This window comes from Melanostigma gelatinosum, assembly GCF_949748355.1.
Source record: "Melanostigma gelatinosum genome assembly, chromosome: 2".
Taxonomy (NCBI): domain Eukaryota; kingdom Metazoa; phylum Chordata; class Actinopteri; order Perciformes; family Zoarcidae; genus Melanostigma; species Melanostigma gelatinosum.
The window spans coordinates 22,925,821-22,946,246 of record NC_136635.1 but is presented as its reverse complement, the minus strand read 5'-3'; the positions used below and the strand labels follow the sequence as shown (position 1 = coordinate 22,946,246).

The window sequence follows — 20,426 nt, the reverse complement described above, 5'->3', positions numbered from 1 at the left end:
TTATTTCAGGGCCCTTCTTTCGTTCGTGTCTGAAGTGCAGTCACGGACGAAAGACGGCGGTAGCTTTGAGTCGTCCACCTTTTTGAAGAAGTCCTCCGACGCACACCCGGCTTCTGTTTCTGGCCTGCAACTTTTTTCTTTTTCTGTTTTTTTTTCTCTTCTTCTAGTGAGGCCAGATATCTCAAACTCAACCTTCTGGTTGAATATAAAGAGCCAGCGAAATGGGTTAAACAAAGGTAGCCATGAGTGAAACCTTCACAGTTCTCTCAGCAGGCTGTAAGATGTGTAAACAAGCAGAAGCCACAGAGAGAACAGGTGCAAGCTTTTTTTTTTTTTTCTCCTCCTGTCTGGTTATGAAGCCTTCTCAAACATTTGCGCTGCTGCTGCTGCTTACTCACACTGATTCACAAACAGTCTTCCCAACAGAAGCCCCGCAAATATCGCCCCAGCACCAGCCGGGCGTAACGCTCCCCTAAGACGAGCTGTGTTCTCTCAGGTGGTGTGTGTGTGTGTATAATGTGTGTGTGTGTGCGCGATCGGAGGTGCATACAAATTTGATCTGCCCCCTTCCCTGCGATCGCCTGCAGTGGAAGATCTGTAGGTTGTTTTATGCCCATAAATTGGAATGCAGGGATAGTTTCTAAAAATACTTTGGCCGTGCCTCTCGGCGAGGAACATGCCTGTTAAAAATCAAGTTTAAATTCACTCTGGCAGTCCTTGTGCCTCTCCGGGAAAAAAAAAAGGAGAAAAAAAAACCGTGTGTCTCGGAGCGGGATGCGTTCGGGGAGTGTAAGGAGAGGCCCGGTGAAGCGCAGTGGTATTGACAGAGCGACGCTCCTCAGCGCCGACCTGGGGAGGGCGACAGTACCGCTCCCCCCCCCCCCCAACACCTCCCACCCCCCCTTTACCCTCCATCCACCCCTGCGAGGATGACAGAGACACACTTGAAGGTAGTCGTTAGACGGGAGGATGTTTGACGCAGATAGAAGGGGACATTTCAATGATAACATTACTCCTTCCCTGTTTTGTTTCGTGTTTTCTTCTCTGTCCACCGTCCCCCCCCCATCACTTCTTCTCTTTTCTTAACAGGCACAATGGGGAAGGGAGGCCTCATCCAAGCGGGCAAAAGTCCCGCGGGCCTGGCTGCTGTTCAGATCTCTGGGAATCAGAAAAACAAGCTCAACGACCCCGGAGGAGGTTCTTTCAGGTACAACTCTCCGACTGCTGTTCCCGGCAGCCGTCACACGGGGGCAGCATTTCACTAAGATGCCCCCCCTCCTCCAACTGCGTGACTACAGGCTACACTGTCAGCTAAGGACTCCAAGTGTTTATCCCAGTTGCCTGCACTGGCCACCCCTCTCTCTCTCTCTATCTCTCTCTCTCTCTCGCTCTCCCCCGTGCACCCACCACATAGCAACACACCAGCCAGCCAATAGGTCGACCCCTCGCGGATCGCCCTCTCGTTGTGTCAGTGTCACAGAACCCGTCCTCGACAGGATCACAGAACGAGCCGCGGCTTTAATTTGTATTTTGTTTTTGAGAAACGAGGTAATTGCGTCCAGATGGTCGGGAGTTTTTCTGGATGCGGTTCTGAAAAAAAAGAAATACCTCTCGGTTAAGTCAAACATACGGCATTTTAGCCCGCGGCGCCGCTCTCCCCGGCTCCACCGCTTCAGCTGGGCTTTTTGTCTCAAAACATAAAAGGTTCATCGCCCACACGCTGGCCTCTGTGGTTCATGTTCTGCGCGAGGTCTTTGCGTGTGTGTGTGTGTGTGTGTGTGTGCAGCATATGCGTGCTGGTGTGTGTTTGCATATATGCCTCTCTTGTTTGTTCGTGTTTGTGTCCCTGCTTGGATGCACATGAACATATGTGTATGTCCCTAAAGATCTGAGAGTATTGTTTACGTGTCAAAATGTGTGTATGCGTGTGCTGACAGGAGCAGGGGTTTTCAGGGTTGGCCTGGTGTGACCCGGGGGGAGGGAGGGGGGGGGGGGTCCAGAGGTGTCTAGGTCATGCGGGCCAACGGGTTCGCGGTAATGGCTGCCGTCTCCCGAAGGGGGAAAGGCTGCCGCCCCCCGAGGCCCTGATTGATAAATCAATAAATCTTTAGCTGCGTTGGTAATTAAGCTGTCAGGCTCGCTTGTTACTGTCGACCGCTCTCTCTCTCTCTCTCTCCCCCGGCGGTGATCACAGCCTGCTCTGCACTTATGTGTTGGACAAGCCAAGTCCCCGAATCCATGCGTTTGTCCCCACGTGCAGGTAGCCTGCTTTGTTCCGACGACGCGCTCCCGCTGAACCTACTCGACTCAAATTTCAGTCAAATTTGAGGTCGTCGAAGCCGATCATTCCACTTTATCTTCGTCTGTCATTTGTTTCTTGTTGTTTCGCTCTTCTTCAGTCTTGGAAACCGCTACACAAATATATTTTTACTGTCGTCTTCATTCTTAGTCCGCACCGCAAACTTTGCAAGTTATATTTATTTGCAACTGCTCTGGTGCCATTCATACACAAAACATGTTTTCGCGTGACTTTTTGCTACTTTTCAGCAAAAGTCAAACATGAAAGAGGAGCAAAACGCCATAAAGCGTGAAAATGATCGTGAGAAAGAAAAAAAGAAAGAAAAGTACTTCCTGCCTGGTCGGTCAGCGTCCACCAGCCTCTCGTCCCACCGGGCCTGCGTCCATCTGTGTGTACGGCTGTCACTCCGAGCCACCGGTCCCCGTAGGCCAGCTGTAGCACAAACACACACATGTATATACACACTGCGGGGCTTGTGGGGTTTTCCAGTGCAGCTCCAGCCTTCTGTGTAAGTGCTTGTGTGGCTCTGTGTGTGTGTGTGTGTGTGTGTGTGTGTGTGTGTGTGTGTGTGTGTGTGGTAGTTTACAGTACAGAGTGAAAGCAGCTGTCTCTGTGCCCCCCCACCCCCTTCATCTCTCTGTAAACACTCAACATCCGCTGTAATCACAGGCGAGCCAGCCGAGGCCCTCAGCCCTCTGCCAACCCTCCGAGCTCAGACCCCCCCCCGTTCCCTACGCGGTGGACACACACATCCGCGTGCGTTCAAAAACACGGGAAAAAGATGCGCACAGATAACGCACTCGGAGCAAACGCTTTTTTTTTGTTTGCCAGTCACTGTTTCCTGTGGGTTTTTAGCCCACCAGCCCTTTTTTTCCCATCCAGCAAAGTGAGTTAATTCTGCCTTTGTGGTTAAATCCTTTGTTGCTCTTTAAATTGCTATGTGATGTAAAAAAAACAAAAAAAAACAGGCTTTACAAATAAAATTGGACTCAATTAGATCTCAAAAGTGACCTCACAAAAACTGGTTGATGCAGAGACTTGGAAGCACAGCAGCCACAGGATTAGCTTGTGGAAAATTGGTGGCACTTTAACAATAGGAATGTCTGGAATATATTGTTATAGACGGGCCACATCAAACCCATAACACACCCAGGCAGGATGAACAGCTCGAGTGCGGGTGGTCCATTGAATTAATGGTCACTTAATAAACACAGAGCCGCTTTTGTTGCTGGCTTTATTGGCCCCTCTCGTGCCACCGGTGCCTTCATCCATCAGGTCATAAAACATCCCATCGGCTGCCTCGTGGAGAGTTCTTCTCCAGGGGTCCGCGGCTCTCGGTGCTGGGCGGCAGCAAGCCTGCACTGGCACGGCCCGGGTGTTAGTCACAGGGATCAATCAGTCTGGGCACCCGGACCTTCATCCACAGGGGTAGGGGATTGCTGCGTTGGTATTGATGCTGGTGATGGTGAATGCACCCCCCCCCCCCCCTGTCCATCCACACGCTCAAACACACAGCCTCTAAATGGCAATCCTCTCACCACCTATGGCGTGCGCCCTCGCCTGAAACACAAGCTTGATATGTCCCCGAGCCAGCCCCAACCAATAACTGAGAGACTGCTCTTTAGCTTCTGCGGCGGAAGCTAATTGCAACTCTGCTTTATTAGAGCAGAGGTGTAGCGGGGAATATTTAGCGTTCCATATGTCGCTCCCTTCTTTTAGTGTCAGACCCGTTCTCTGGCTTTCCCCGTACTCCGAGTATCACCGGTGCTCTTGGGACATTTGGTGATGCTTGATGTTCAGTGGTAGCCAGTGTAGGAAAGTAATGTAGATTGTTGTGCATCAAATAAACTCTGACGAGTGAAAATGAACAACACTCATTTCTAACTCTCTGAGTGAAATTGGAGCACAATGGAGAAAAGAAAAGTACTTCTATGAGTTCTTATTGTTGTTATTCACTGTTTCATCAGGGCAGTTTGTGTTTGAACAGATCATTAGAGGTGACAAAATTATAAATTCACTTTTATGTTGTTTTTTTAAGAGGGATACATAAACGTATTCACTAAACAGACTAATACCATGCATCATAACTTGTACAGTATTACCTCAGTAGTTTGCAATAATTACACTTGTTAATACAGTTAATAGTGAGTTTTCTTTAATTAAAAAAAACTAAAAAAGGACATATATATATTAGTGCTGGGCAAGTTAACGCGTTCATTTCGTGTTAACACATTAATTAATTCACGCGGATAATTATTTTATCGCGCGTTAACGCATTATTTTTTATTTATTATAATTGTTATTATTGTTTTTTTTAAATTGAAAGACAAGAGACAATACATATACATAACAACAAGAGGATGACAAGAACAGTGGGATAAAAGCCAGCAAACATCCTATAGTCAGACTGTCTCATGTTTATCGTTTTGTATTAGAGATATGATGTCCCTTCAGGGTTGCCGTAGAGAAAAGGCGACTTCCGCTGCTCTCCCTGGAGACTACTGGACATCGCTGCGGTAAAGTCAGCAGACACTCAGATCTCCGTGGTCAACTCAGCAGACACTTACATGTTAGTGCACCTATATGCTGAAATTCACGGTAAACGCATTTAAACGGCACAGATCGGGAGCGAGCGAAGGACTTTGAAAGTTAACGGAAACATTAACGTGAGACAACATCCGGTTACTTCAGACGAACATCCGGTTTTCAGAATAAGATGCCAACAAAGTATGAATTATATTCACATTAAGTATGAAACATGCTGCCTGCATCTCGTGAACAAAATGTTATTGCACTTTTGTTCATATAGCAGTACTTTTAAAATAAAAGTGCGCAATACAATACTTTTGAATTCATTGTTGAACTTTGCCATAACAATGCGATTAATCGCGATTAATTGCAAAAAATCCATGCGATTAATCGCGATTAAAATATTTGAATCGTTGCCCAGCACTAATATATATATATATATATATATATATATATAGATCTTTTTTTTTTTGTTTGTTAAATACCAAACTAGCTATGCTTCAGATTTCCATTTACAACATTTTAATAATCTGTCCAACCAGGTCATCTATCCGGAAAAATTAATGACAATTAAAAATATTTACGTGTATATAAATAGTATGCAATTCATATATAATTCATACACAAGGCCCACAACCTATTTTAAGGAAATAATCGAATCTAACCTGTTGTGTTGGCTCCTGTCACCCTCAGAATTCTAGCTGCCGTGCTCAGCTTTGCTTCGAGGGGCGATTCGTTCAACAGATGCAATATATATGTTGCAAAGCATTTTCATCTACCATAATTGCACATTTGTCCACAAATGTGTTTTTTGTTGTTGTCACCATTTCTTAACATGTGAAAAGTAACTGATAGGGTCATCAACCTGACTGGCACATTTAACCTGACTGCATGTATGGTTTAAAGCCGTGGAGGTAGCGACGTTTCTTCTTAATCAGACTGAGCGTGGCCTCGGGCGTGTTCCTTTTCAGGACAGGCCAAGTTATCCACGAGGACGTGATGAAGAAGGGGTGCACGGACTGAGGCGCAGCACAGGGTATAATCCTCCGTATCCCTGCCTGTGTCGTTATGTAGATCCTCTCTGTGAGGGCGTAATTAGACCGCAGCAGAGAAGGGAGAGAGAGGGGAGAAGGTAGAGGTGTGTGGGGTTCAGGGAGATGCTCTAATCGTCTTTGTCAACCTCCTGCCGTGGTGTCAAGTTTCATATCTGCTCTCCGCGGCCGGCACCCAGGGAGCGGTAGGGGGCGTAGCGGGGTGGAGTTTGGCCGACGGCGCGTGCACACACACAAAAAGCGCAGAGGAGCACGCAACGAGCTCTGTCGCAACTGACAGCGGTGGCATCGGATGCAAATGACTGTGCCGGTGAGTGGTTAGAGGGGCCACTCTGTGTGTGTTCTGCGGTTCTTTGTTCCCGTCCGTCAGAGCCACTCAGAGGCACCGCTGCTCGCTCTGGGCCAGTCCAACAACATGCCCCCGCTCGGCTTAATTCAGGCCAGAACCACAATCACTACCTGCCAAGTGCTGCAGTTGTGTGTGTGTGTGTGGGGGGGGGGGGGGGGGGGGGGGGAGTCACAGCCTTTTGAAGGATGCGAGGACCTCGTTTATGGCCTCTTCCACGTCTCTGCTAATGTGAAGTAACATGTAAAAACTGTGAAATCGGCTTTATGCCTGTGAGAAATGACCGGTGCATCAAAGAAAAATGGTGAGCAAAGCGGTATGCAAATAGAGTTTGTTGACATTAGCACTCGGCCAGATTCATCACGGCTCTGCGCCAATCCTCAGGAGCATCCTTAGCTCCGTCCAAACGCTCTTCATCTCCCCGCCTCGCAGAGCGCCGACACAAATAGACCCCGCAATGGGAAATCTGTGCCATTAAGACCAGCGCACAGCCCTCTGTAACAAAGCCAATGCGTGCTGTCAGCCAAGGAAGTATTCATGAATAAAAGCAGGAGCATATGTTGATAACCTTAAGACGTGAATACTGATATTAAGGGTTTGTTTACGAGGCTGTTCCGCCGCGCCCAAGCTGAGTTTTTTTTCTTACATTTTGTCATGACCCATCTGCACTACAGCCCAAAGCATGTTTCTCCCAGCAGTGAAGGGTGTAGACAGAAGGAGACAGCGCAGACGGACCAGCCAGTAGGAGTCAGTAATGCTGCGACAAGGACAAGATCCCTAAAGACAGCTTCCCAAAGGGGCCTTTATTTGGCTAATCTACCATCTCTCATGTTGCAGGGACGATGACGACATCAACGACGTGGCCTCCATGGCCGGGGTGAACCTGAACGAGGAGAGCGCGAGAATACTCGCCACCAACTCTGAGCTAGTGGGAACGCACATCCGCTCGTGCAAGGATGAGGCCTTTCTCCATCCGGGCCTGCTCCATCGACGAATTCTGGAAACGGGTAAGGCGGGTGCGCCCCGGCAACGTCGAGACTCATAAACCTTTTTAACTCTTAAACATTCTTCGCTGCGGTTGGAGAACGTTAGCCTCTCAGGTGTAAAGCGGTGGCTGTAGCAGCAAAAGAACATGTACCTCTACGCCTCCACTCAAAGACAACAATCCAAAGCTGACAAATCCAGGCGGTAGTAGTGATGAAATCCCTGACTGTTGTCTTTCTGCGTGAGGAACATGTTGTTTCTGTATTCATAGTGTCATCACTAAAGACAGTTTTTGCTTTTTCTCTCCTTCAGCGCTTCAGTCTGAGCCTTTTCTTGTTTGGCCTTGGCTTCAATTTGATACACTTAACAATTCTTTCACCTCCTTTAATGAATTCTTCAGTGGCTGTCTGAACTCACTGGACCCCAGGCACACACATAAATACTTTATGGGTTTGTCTTTTGAAGGCTGGCTGTCAGATTGTCCTCTGGACTAAAGGAACAGAGTTTAGAGGAATAAGACTTCGCAGTGGGATTTTGATTCTTTCTCTCTTCTTGTAGTGGATCTTGACACTCCGAAGGCAGATGGCGTTGCGCGTGCTAATCAATACAGGCGGAGGGGTCTTGGTTGGTTTGCAGCATCACACCAGAGTGATAGTGTCGTCGTTACCTCTTTTTTTGCCACCGGCAGTCAATCTTATTGCTTGGGTTACAATTCAGGCTCCCGCCACACGGTGAAACCTGTGAAAATATAGAATGAACGTTAGTACTGGAAGTAAAAATGGTCATGTTTCCTTACGTGGACTCTTGGCGTGGTTGTTATCCCCGTCACCTTTGGGGCTGAGGGGTTGTTTAAAAATATAAATCTTTCCAGGGGGGGGGGGGGGGGGGGGAGACGCAGCATGATACAGGGGTAGGGGGCTAGGGGCGCCCCCTGCTGGGGAAGTGGCACTTGTGCAGCTTTGTTGTGTCAGTGATTGGCCTCTCTGCGCTCTCAGCTGACAGCAGTCCGAGGGAGGCTCCCCGGGCCTGCCAGCTCCGCTCAATCAGAAGAGCCTCGGCTGCACCTCTCTCCTGTGTACGCGCACCAAGTTCCACTATGCTCTGCCTCTTCATGTACTACTGCATTCCCCATTTTTTTCTCCCACTTTATTTAATTTCTTCTGTTTAAAAAAAAGCCTGATTCCAGGAGAGGATGTTAGTTTCCGTCCCCTTCTTTATTTTCCTCCTCGTGTCTCTCCATGTCTCTTTTCCTCTCCTCTTTTATTTGTCCCCACCCCCCAACACAGACACTTGCGCCGCCCCACCTCTCCAGAAACCTCTCGCTCTCCCTCCCCTGCTCATATCTCTTCAGGCTGGTCCTTGAGCTGCTGGGCATGGGGGGGAGGCTGTAGCGTTTCTGAAGCTGCGAAAAAGCACTCCACCCCCCAGATCAGGAACCAGAACACAAGCACAGCTGGAGCTCTCTAGAAAAGCTCCTCAAAGTAATCATAGTCCACTGAGACCTTTGAGGTCCACACACACACACACACACACACACAAACACACGCACACACACACTCTCGTGCACATACATGCATGTGTCGGCTTATTGCATAAAACACTGGTCAACACAAACATGTTAGCATTCTAATTGTAAGACATGAATCCAATATCTCTTGGCATCAGAAATACGGTGTTTAACATAGCAATATGTGTTTTCCACGGTGATTTAACAAGTACAAAAGAAAAATAGTGATGGTTTTTTGTTGTTATGTTGACAACACGTCGGTGGGGCTGTAAAGGGTTGTCGCAGCTCGTCGGTAAGAGAGCAGATCCGGCTCCAGAGACGGATGGCTGGCTAGTTAGCTAGGTAACTAGCTTGAACTTCTCCAGAGCGACTGTGAGGAAGGACCGTTTGACCCAGCGGCAGTGGCCACCTGCCCGCTCATTTTCTGTAACCAGTGTAGCATGGCGGAATTAGCAAGCTAGCTAACTAGCCAGCCGTCCACTAGTTAGCTCGCTAGCTTGCTCATTCCACTATACGTAAACGCTACGCTGGTTACAGAGAATGAGCCAAAGCATTAAGTTGTTAAATTAACTGCTTGTTACTGTCAAACCTCATCCCTCGATGAGTCCTCGATATGCTGTTAGCATGTTTAGTTCATATTAAAGTTAGTCCTCTTCAACGGTACACATATAAATGGCCGTCGCTCTGACCTTCCTGCTACGTTGATTTGAATGAAAATCTCCCATTCTATTTCTATGGTGTTTAACCATTCAACAATGTGTCTGGTCTCTGGAGGGTCTAATTTGTGCACAATGACATAATCAGCTGATATTTTAATTACCAATACAGCTCTTAAACAAGCACATCACCGCATGATGCAGTCATTGTCTCAAGTCTCACTTTGCTTGACACCATTGTGAGCTGCTTGTGCTTATTTGAGAGTAAATCTTCATTGGAACCGACACTGCTGCTAAATTATCAAATCGTTATTGGTTCAACGTTGGGCAGGTCGGGCAAGTGGGTCAGAAATCTTCTTGCCTCAGTTTTTACTTTTTACCCATTTACAAATTGTTATCAAATAAGATAAGATAATCCTTTATTAGTCCCGCAGTGGAGAAATTCACAGGATCACAGCAGCAAAGTGGACAGTGCACACAAGATACAGAGTAAAAAAAAACAAGAGCAACAAGTAATATAAATAAGTAATAAACAGTAGATAAGTAGATAAAAAATGACAACGATCAAAGATAATTGTCATGTTTTATCTTCATCTCAGTAAATTAATTTGGAGTTTCGGCCACATCTTCTTAAGTTGGGTGGCCCAACTAAACTCCTGTTTCCAGGAAATCCTCGCCTGTGCTTCAGACCGTAAACTTTGTATTTACCCGCCGCCATTTTCTCGCGAGTACCTGATATGTGCTGTGCATGTCCAACTCTCAACGGAAGCGAGATGGCTCACTCCTTAGATACTTCCATCATCAGATACAGAAAAATGTATTCAAGTAGTGAAGATAAATCAATGAATGCTTTAAATTCTTAAATAAAAACACAGTAAATGTAGAGCATCAAAAGTCTCTAGATGTTGTGCATGGGTGTCAGGAATGTTGCCCCTGTGTTGGCAAAAGTTTGCGGCGCACTATTTTTAAGAAAGGGGGACTGGAGGAGGAATCAAACTGAGGCTATGTCAGGGTCTTTGAAAGGAGATTATCAAACCTGGTCTTCCGTGGTCACAATGTGAAATTCACTCCAGATCACAAAACACTGCACTTACATTTTACCCTATCACTGAGCATCACAGGGTCATTAGAGTTTGTTAATATGGTCTGTGTGTGTTTCGTAAATCTTTAATAAGTTTAATTTCACCTCGGCTATGGAAGTGTGGTTTTCAGTGTTTGCTTTTGGGAGTCATTTGTTCCCTCTATGTTCTAAAATGTTCTCAACAAAAAACTGTGCTCATATTGTTGGAATCATATTTAAAATGGATGCGAACTGTAACACGGATATAACTTGCTGCTATTTGCTGCTATTTGTGGCTGCACTGGATCTTGACCCCTGATGTGCAGTCGAAATTATTTTGTGCTGAGTTTATCCCGATCAGCACATGCAAGTCTATCAGCTAGTCAGCTGCCCCGAGAGGACTTCAAGTATCTCGGGAGGATCTTGGGTTATTATATATCCGTGGGCAGAGAAAAAAAAAAAAAAAGAATAGTTTGCAGGTATTATAGACACAAACTAGTGTAGTTGGGTCACTCAGGACCTTTTCCTTCACTGTTCACTGCCAGCTACTTTTCAGGGGACCCTTGTTGCCATGGATACCATTCAGTTCTATACTATATAAATATTCAAGTTACCAGGCCTCCATGCAGATTGTGTCTCTCCATTGGATTTCTCGATGCTGTCTGTTGTGTTGAAAGTGACGAGCAGACAGCTGCAGTAGTGTTATCTAACAAGAGCGCATGACACACAATAAGACCTATGATAATTACAATTCATGGTTTACATAGCTCTTACTTGATATGTCGCACTGATACCCTGATATAATAGAAAGCTCTGCAACTGCACGTGTAAAAAGCAGCGGATGCATGCAGATAGCAGATGGGCATGTTTTCATACGTTGTGTGTGTGTGAGTATACGGACGCGTTGGACACATGCACACAAACAGTGAAAATGCACTGCCTGGGTGAGCTCTTTCTGCATGTTTAACGCCATCTTTGTTTCTTTATATTCCTTAAAAGGAAAACCATTCACCCCTTTTTCTGCCAGTAAAACTGACGTATTTTGTGGGCGGAGCGTAGGTGATTAACGCAGCCTGTGTTAATTAACGCAAGCTGGCAAGTTTTGAAGGCTTATTTTTTTAAATGGCTGAAGAAAAGAAAGTTTCTCTCAATATGTACAGTCACTCACTTTCCGGGACCGCAAGTGTTACCGGGAATCATATTAGCCGACCCCCTACAAGGAGAGGCGGGGACAGATGGGAGCTCCGCAGGGGATGGCTGGTTAGTTAGCTAGCTAACTGGGTAGCTAACTGGCTAACTAACCTTGGCTCTGGAGATGGGCAAGCTAGCCAGCTAACTTACCAGCCTGCTCTCCTCCCGGTGAAGTAGTCTGCCAATGGCAGGTAGGGGTCGGCTAATATGGTTCCCGGTAACACTTGCGGTCCCGGAAAGCTCATTTTCTTTAACCGGTGTAACGTTGGCATGAAAGTAATCATGACGTCAGCTGTAAACGGGTCTATAAAGATAGTGACAGATCTCAAACATACAAGGAGCCGCACTAGTAGCTCTGTGAGTCTGTACTTTGAGTGAAATGCTTACTCCAACATGCTAACATATTCTCGTAATGACAACGCTAACAGGCTAATGTTTAGCAGGTATAAGGTATAACATGTTGACCATGTTAGTTTTGTGTGTTTACACCTCAACATTTACTAATAAGCATTAAACACAAAGTACAGTTTTAGGCTGATGGATGTAACTACTTTTGCAAGTATTTGGTCATAAATCATTGTATTGGACACATTTTTTTTTTTACCTGAATTTGGTAGAGACGTTCACGTTAACTGTCTTTTAACCTCGCGCCACCATCAGGTCAAAAAAAATAATACAAAATTTCTTAAGATGCATTTTCTGGGAACCGTGGATATCTGCACCAAATCTCATGACGTTCCCTCCGATAACTGCAGAGATTGTTCAGTCTGAAACCAAAGCGGCGGACAGACCGACTGAGGTTGCCGTGCCTAGAGCCATATAGCTTGCATGGTTAAAAATTGCACGTATTTCCACCCAACTGGAGATGCTACAATCTTTAGTTCATGTTATTCCTGTTATCTTTTCTGTGTTGTGGAAATTAAGCAAAATATCAAAGCGTTTTAGTTCATTAGTCTGTTTCGAGGCCCTTTTTTTCTAGGTGAATAACAGCGATTTGTTTCAGTACAAGTCCAAGAATGTGTGTTTTGCTCACAGTTAATGTGGCTCCCTGGCTAAGTCTCTGAAACTTTCTCTGAAATATTAATGTCCCTGAAAGATCTTATTTTTCAGGAAGCAGAAGCCCATTAGTGTTTTGCGTTGACCTTGTGACATTGACACATGTATTGATCCTGTAATTATAAGGCTAACAGGGCTCCCTCCATCCTATTTCAAAGCTCCAGCGGATGAGGAGTATATGTATTGTTCGGCTGATTTAAATAATTGGTGTGGTTTACTTAAAAGGGTGCCAGAGAGAAAATTATGGTAATGAGATAATTTAAAAGGAAGTTGGAAACAGATAGTAACCCCACCAAAGTCTGTCGTCCTCTCTTCTGTTATGACTTCAGATGAGTTTTGCTCCAAGGAAACTAAATGATCCTTCTCCTGTGAAAAAGAGATGGTCAATGTCGTTTACACACTCGAAGGAGCTCAGCTAGTAAAGCCACTCTGGAATTTGCGCTAAGACTGTGAAACAAATTAACTTTTCTGTGCGATGAGTCCTATTTCTGGGAGTTAATTGCACGTACTAATCCAGACAGTTTATCTGTGCGAGTACAGTAGATGTGTGTGTGTGCGGAGAATGATAGTTTCAATCTTCTGTTGGTGTGTTTTTATGGGATGTTGTGTGTGTGTGTGTGTGTGTGTGTGTGTGTGTGTGTGTGTGTGTGTGTGTGTGCGCGCTCGTAGCGAAACAATTACCTTCCACCTGCTTAGCTGTTGTTTTTCTCGAAATGGCGAGTCGTGGAAGCGAGTGTAGTGATGATAAAACAATCAGTTTTAAACCTGTTTATCCTTTTCGTGAATTAAATGAATAAAGGCCGTGTTATAAAACTCCCGGATGGTAAAGTGGAGGATCAACATTTCAACTGCGACGGAATCAGTGAGGCGAATGGGGTTTTGATTATGAGAAGCAAAAGTACTAACTGTACCCGATTGTGGGTATTGAAGTGATATTAATCAGGAGGTACTGATCGCAAACGTTTCGTCTCGTCCTCAATGTTTGTGTCCTTCACAGCCAAGAAGTTCGGAGTCACAGAGGTCCCAATGGAGGCGGTGACGTTCATCTCGCACGCCGCGCAGTCGCGACTTCGAACCGTGGTAGAAAAGGTTTCTACCATCGCGCAGCACCGACTGGACTCCTGTAAGGTGGGAACAACGCAAACACACACACACAAAGTAGAGATGTCATCAAGTCATTCAAGCATTTTCTTTATTTTCCCACACACCAGATGAGTCAACTTTCCCATTCTCTGCCACATGTTCTAAAGCTGCTTAGCCTACTTGTTAAGGTACAGCTGACAGTGGGAGAAATTAAAATATTCAACCTGTAATCCTGAGTGTAAATTCAAAGGCAGCGGGCAGGTGGGCAGGACGAAGTGGGAGATTATACAGTGTTTTAGAGAAACCTCATTACCCTCAATTACCGGCGTTGCACTCACTGCAGCCAATCGGCATCCCTTCCTCCTTGCTGCATGTGCTACTTCGGGCGGCTGTGGCTCATTAACTGCGGGGTTGGTGGTTGTGTCATTGTGTGACTGTCATAGGCGAACGTGGTAGTCAAAAGCAATACATTGTTCATCTTCTGTGCTGGTTCTCCTGTCCGTTTGCCCAAACTGGGGGCAGGCCGACCCCCCATCGACTGTAGGTAATACACTGACTATTGACAGGTATATATTTATGTTTGTAGCAACATCGTCATACGGAATACTCACTGGAGTTGGGAAAGAAACTTTATCAGGACATTCAAGCACACACACAGACACACACACACACACACACATGCTCTTAAACACACAAACTTGAATATGGGCTGGTACGCTCCCAACATTCCCACACAACAGACACGCAGTGCCATGCACACAAACGCGCTTTTATCTGTCTCGCACGTAAACTCAAAATGCAAGTGTACCGCTAACATAAACACATAAAAGTTAAATTGAGAAACCTTTTTTCTTCTTTTTTTTTACCTTTTAAGTTGATAAACAAGAGTCAGTCAGCCAAAACTTGAGGTACAAAAGAACTTCCAAGCTCACGTCCTGGGTACTTTTCTCGTTACTGGTGACTCTATCTCCCGTAGCCCTTGAATGCAGCTCTACAACCACATTTAATTGATGTACATTAAAGCGCAAAACCCAACCCGACTGCTAGCCTGAATGGGGGGGGAAACTTTGAAAATGTGTTTTATTTTCTCCTGACACCAAGAATGGAGGAAGAGGAGGAGGGAAGAAGAGCAGCACTAAAGCTGTCCCCATCTTGTTTGGCGCTTCTTCTTCTTCTTCTTCTTCTTCTGTGCGTTCGTTCTTTTCCCTTTTTTGTGGTTTTGTAAATGAGGTGTGTGTGTGTGTGTGTGTGTGTGAGAGAGAGAGAGAGACGGAGCTCTGTGAAGCCACTCTGTTGACATCAGCGGGAAAAAAAGAAAAAGGGAAAAGACCAAAAGAAACACAAAGCGGCCTTAAAAGAGCAACCGGGCTTCGATGGCGGCGGCAGGAGCTACGGCAAGAGTGCAGGCTCAGCGCTGCAACAAAGAGGAGAGAGAGAAAGAGTCGGGGGGGGGGGGGGGTGAGCCTCCTCTGATGTGTCTTTGTGCTCTGTGCCACCCAGCTCCTCTCATCCACACGCAGACCTGACACACACACACACACACAGATGGAATAGAGAGGGATGTAGAAAGCTGCATAGGTGACACACAGACATGTGAAATAGAAGCCATTATCCTATTAACTTTTGATGACCTACAAAAGTTGTGTTGTTTTTTTCCCGCACCTGCCTTTCCTTTTCCCAAGTGGGAGGGCGATGGCGCCATATGCAAAGAGCATTCGTCTTCTTTAAATTGACAAAAAGCTAGTGTGTGTGTGTGTGTGTTCACATCTGTGATCAGACCGCTGACGTCCCAGATGAGCTGCGTCCTCTGCAGTTAAGGTTGAGGGTATTTTTATGCTCATGAGCAGGGCATACCAGGCTCCTTCATTACCATATTTATGATTGTACTTCTAGAATTTAATTGTGATGGAAGTCAATCTTTTCTTGTTTGAGAGCGGTACGACTCACGCATTGGCAGAGGATGCAGAGAGAACTTCCACCACAATTGCAAGTCAATGTAAACACCTGGACAAAGTGTTTCAGAAAAAAGTCTCTTTCATTTTTACGACAACAACAAATTACAAACTTCAAGTAAAAAAACCATGAAAAAAGACAGCACTTCTCACATGTGTTAGTTAGAGCTGGGGACAGGTTTTGGAACGGGTTTTGACCGCTTGCCGTTTCGCCTCGCTATGTTTGCCTTCTTTTTTTTTTTTTCAACACCGTGCCCGCCATGTTCGCAGCTTCTGACACCTGGTCGCTGTGTTTTTTTTTTTAATAGACGGCCAGGAGCGTCTGAAACACAGCGTCATAAGAAGAAGAGAGGGAATCCAGGCAGAGGGGCAGATACAGAAGGGACGATGAAGAGCTAGTTTATTTTTTAGGAAATTCCTGCATAGCATAACTTTGGCTGATATAGAGGACTGAACTATCTAGTATATTCTCTGCACGCTGAATTTTTTTATCTTTTCGCCAATTTGCTCTCTAACTCATGTCGTGCCTCCTGTGTCTCCATCTATTGTCCCTGTGGAATAAGTGCTGAAACTTTCAGTCATTCGACAGAAAGTTGATCAGAAACAATTTTACTACAAATTCTTTTTTCTTCTTGATGTTCTGATTTGCTGCTTTTTTTTAAGTCAAGTCTCTTTGGGCTGAGGGCTGTTTGCCGTACAAAAGAAGTACATTTGAAGAAGCCACACTGGGCTCAGCCAGATTGTGCTATTGACAGTTTTCTGACACTAAATAATTAAGTCAAACAGGGCAATGACACAAATAATCATCAGTTACATGACTCTGGAATCCAAACATATTATTCATCTACTGTTCTGTGCAATTGTTCAAAATGTTGTTTGAGCCCTTTTAATGCATGACAATCATTACTGTGTTGCAACTGGCCACAGCTGCTTGGTTGAGAGTACATGAAACTCTAAATATTCTGTCACTGATGTGAGATTCTACTACCACACTCTGCTTTTGGTGAAATAGATGTTCTGGTAATCTATTTACAGTTTTGAGATAATCAATCACGTATCGATGGACTGAGGACTGAGAAAGCAGCCGCTGAATGGGCCCCGTGCCCATTTCAATTTTTCTTTCCCCAACTGATTTCCTCTCCATCTCCTTGTCAGGACGACGAGTGCTACGAGCAGTCGGCAGACGTTCGCTCTCAGCTGCGCTTCTTCGAGCAGCTGGAGAGAATGGAGAAGCAGAGGAAGGACGAGCAGGAGAGGGAGATCCTGTTGAAAGCAGCGAAAGTAAGTTGTTGTCACCTCACTGTGTGTGTGTGTGTGTGTGTGTGTGTGTGTGTGTGTGTGTGTGTGTGTGTGTGTGTGTGTGTGTGTGTGTGTGTGTGTGTGTGTATGAAGCTCTGACAGATGAATTAGAGTGTGACACCAGTGGATGAAGTGACCTCACTGCGTCCTCCCAGGCTCCCGACCCCAGGGCTCCTCTGTCCCGGCTCTTCCTCACCAGACACAGGGCGTACACCACACAACCCTCACACACACACACACACACACACACACACACCCATGTCCAAGCTGCACAACACCCGTCCATCACAAGCCTTGACAGCTCAGGTGAAACAGAGCATTAGTTTAAAAGAGTGCAGAGCGTCAGGAGGAGCCAGCTTGTTTTTCCTTCCATCATCCCCGTTCGTACACAACTACATGTGTTGCCCTGAACGTCCGGTGTCGTGTCCGATGTCAGTCCGGTGTCAAAAAAAAGCCTCATAATGATGAATCCACTGCTTGATGTAGGGCTCGTCTTCAGACACAGCACAAATATATACGACAGAGATAACAAGTTGAGTATCAAAGAGCTCGCAAAAATCAAAGATTTGTATTATTTGTTTCAGGAAAGGAAATCATAATAAGTCTTATTGCTTAAAGTTGTAATCAACTCCATATATACATATATATAAAACAATTATATCATCAACTAAATATATATATTTATAAAGTTGTTCACAACTTTAAGCAACAAGACACATTATGATTTCCTTTCCTGTAAAATAATAAAATAAAATACAACAGATGCATCATTCGCACTGCTTTGGTTTCTGGCCTTTGGACGGAGTAGAGTGCATTTCATCACAGCTGTGACACAGAGAGGGCTTCAAACACAATCATAACTACGGGCCATCTCATCGTCGGCCAACAGTTCACCAGTTACCAGTCGCTAAGACCTCCATCGCTGGCAAAGCAGAGAATAATTCGAGCCACCTGGAATAATGGAGCAAGGGTTCACATCCCGTATTAATCGACACACACGTTTGGATTAGCTGTTGTACGAGTAGGTAGAAGGCTACTTCAGTAGGTGAAGAAGTGGTGACACGTAACTCCACAGAGTAAATACAATTCAATTGCATGCACTGTGAAAAACATTTGGTTGTTTTAAATGATCAGCAGTAATGTAATGACTATGGTGTGGTTTTTGTCTGGTATAGTCCTTTAGGAATACGTGCAGTTGGTTTGGTTTATTTCATGTCCTTTTATTAAAGGACAAACTCTGAAGTGACCTTCTGTCCTTTGAAAAAAACACGACAACTTGCTGCAGAGTGTCTCTTTCAGCTGAAAGTATTCAAAACTATAGTTATTTCCAACAGGGACCTTGAATTGTTACCCGTCAAACTATTCGTCTGTTTATCAGTGAAAAAAATAAACAAAAAACGTCTTCAAATATAAAAAGATCACCACTGACCTAAAAAAAAAAAAAAAAAGATAGAGAGAGAGAGAGAGAGAGAATCTTTTGCAAATGAAAATGCCCGGCGGTGCGACATTAGCAGAAAGCTAGGTTAATTTAATTAATTTTGAATGGAGCAAATGTCCCACAGTAAAGATTCTCATTGCAGCACACCTCACCGTCCTAATTGCATTATTACGCTCCGGTCCAGGATATTAGAAAATCATCTGGTTGATGAACGCCGGCCACCAAACCTCACGACCTGTCTGTAAAAAAAATATTTTTTTTAAAAAGACATTGCCTCAGCAGGAAAAAGGCCACTGTGTGAAGTGTGTTGTTAAGAAAATGAGTCGTGACGTCGTGTGTTCAGTTCTACAGCGAGCAGTTCTCTTCATTAACCGGTTTCGTGCGGAGCTCCTGCAGATTTGGCCACGCTCCTGTTGGAAGGGCTCGCCCCGGGGCTCTCTGGACTGCGCGAGCATCGGCGAGGAGAGTTTGACTTCACCTCTGAGCCGTGTCCGCGGGTTTTTTTTTTGCCGCCCGTTGCCATGGCGTTTCAGTTCGAGCAGAAGTTTAGAGAGCAACTCTTTCTTCTTTTTTTTTTTCTACAACATTGTACAAAATATTACACACTTAGACACGAGTGTTTCTGTGTGGACACAAGTATATTTATCGGTCAATGTCACAGAATGATTTAATGGAAACAGGGGGAATCTATTTTAAAACACTGTTACTTATTATCCTTTATATATGTTTCTTATTCACAATGATAAGTGTCAAACAATAAATGTCTTCTTTGGCATTTTGTCCTTTTAAAAGACTTTTTAAAGGTCAAAAGAGGTTTTTTATTCTCACTCTCCACTGAAGACCAGTATATAGAGGGAGACATCCATCACTGAACACATCATAAACCTCAAAACGCCATGATGTTATGAAGCCAGACGACACATTGCATTAGTGGCTCGTCTCGCCTTTTTCCTCACACTACTATCCTATTTAAAGAAGAAAAAAGAAACCAGGTGTAAAGCACCGCTTGCTATTGATTATTGGCTATTTGGTGGATATTTGTATCTTCCGCTCTCAGTAAAAAATGTTCACGCAAACGAGAGAAAACCACGATGACAAATAAACAGAGACTGCTGTACGAGGAGCGATCGGAATAGAAGCTTCTCCCATTTGGGAGAATATATTGACAGAATATAAACTTTCCACACACCACCGCACAGCTAAAAGAAACAAATACACCCTGTGGGGGCCTTTAAAAAAAGAAAGAAAAAAAGAGTCTTACAGGCAACGAAGTGAAACTTGTCAAAATGACTTGTGGAATATGATCGACATCACAGATCGGTCGTATACTGTAAAACGCTGAATTGGAGTTTTGTTCGTTTTTTCTTTCCAAAAAGCCAACGAACGTAAGCGTCCAGCAGCCGCTCCTCGTCTCCCCATCCGCTCTCTCCTGTAAGTGTGGAAACCAGGGCAGCTGACAGAGGAGATGTAAAGCACGCCAGTGGCACCGCTGCCCTTTGTAAACAGTCCATCTGCACCCCCACCCCTCCTGCTCGAGCGCCCGCTAATTTGACCTCCTGAACAAGAAGCCCCGCTGAAATAATCCCCTCTCCTCCTCCTCCTCCTCCTCCTCCTCACAACAAGCCCTCCCCTCCACTCTGCGCCGTCCACTTAGAATATGACTCAAGTCTTTGGGGGATGCTCCGGTCCGACCGGAGGGCAAACGCATTAGTCTTACTTGCGATACCGGCCAGTACGTGAACCGCCTGATATATTTAAAGCCAATTAGCAGGAAGGCTATGAGGAGAGGAAAGGGGGGGGGGGGGGGGGGGGCCTGGCCCGGCACTCACATTTTGATTGATTTAGCATCGGAATAGATATTAATACTCTATGTACCGTAAAATACATCCAATTATTGTTTTGTCTTTGACGTCTGCTTACATAATATAGCTTCTGAAATGTGCCAGTGGATTAGAAAAAGAGAATTAAACATAC

General features: G+C 45.2%; 1 protein-coding gene across 1 annotated transcript in view; it reads left to right on the top strand.

Moving 5' to 3' along the window:
• The window catches only part of LOC306786746 (transcription initiation factor TFIID subunit 4), a gene marked incomplete at its 5' end in the record, with an annotated part of 76,388 nt that overhangs the window by 15,721 nt on the left and 40,241 nt on the right, over positions 1-20,426 (top strand). Inside the window, 4 exons of the mRNA XM_079281592.1 lie at positions 1,090-1,207; positions 7,064-7,233; positions 13,678-13,808; positions 16,871-16,996. Of these exons, the coding sequence (XP_079137718.1) occupies positions 1,090-1,207; positions 7,064-7,233; positions 13,678-13,808; positions 16,871-16,996 (545 nt within the window). The remainder of the gene's footprint in view (positions 1-1,089; positions 1,208-7,063; positions 7,234-13,677; positions 13,809-16,870; positions 16,997-20,426) is intronic.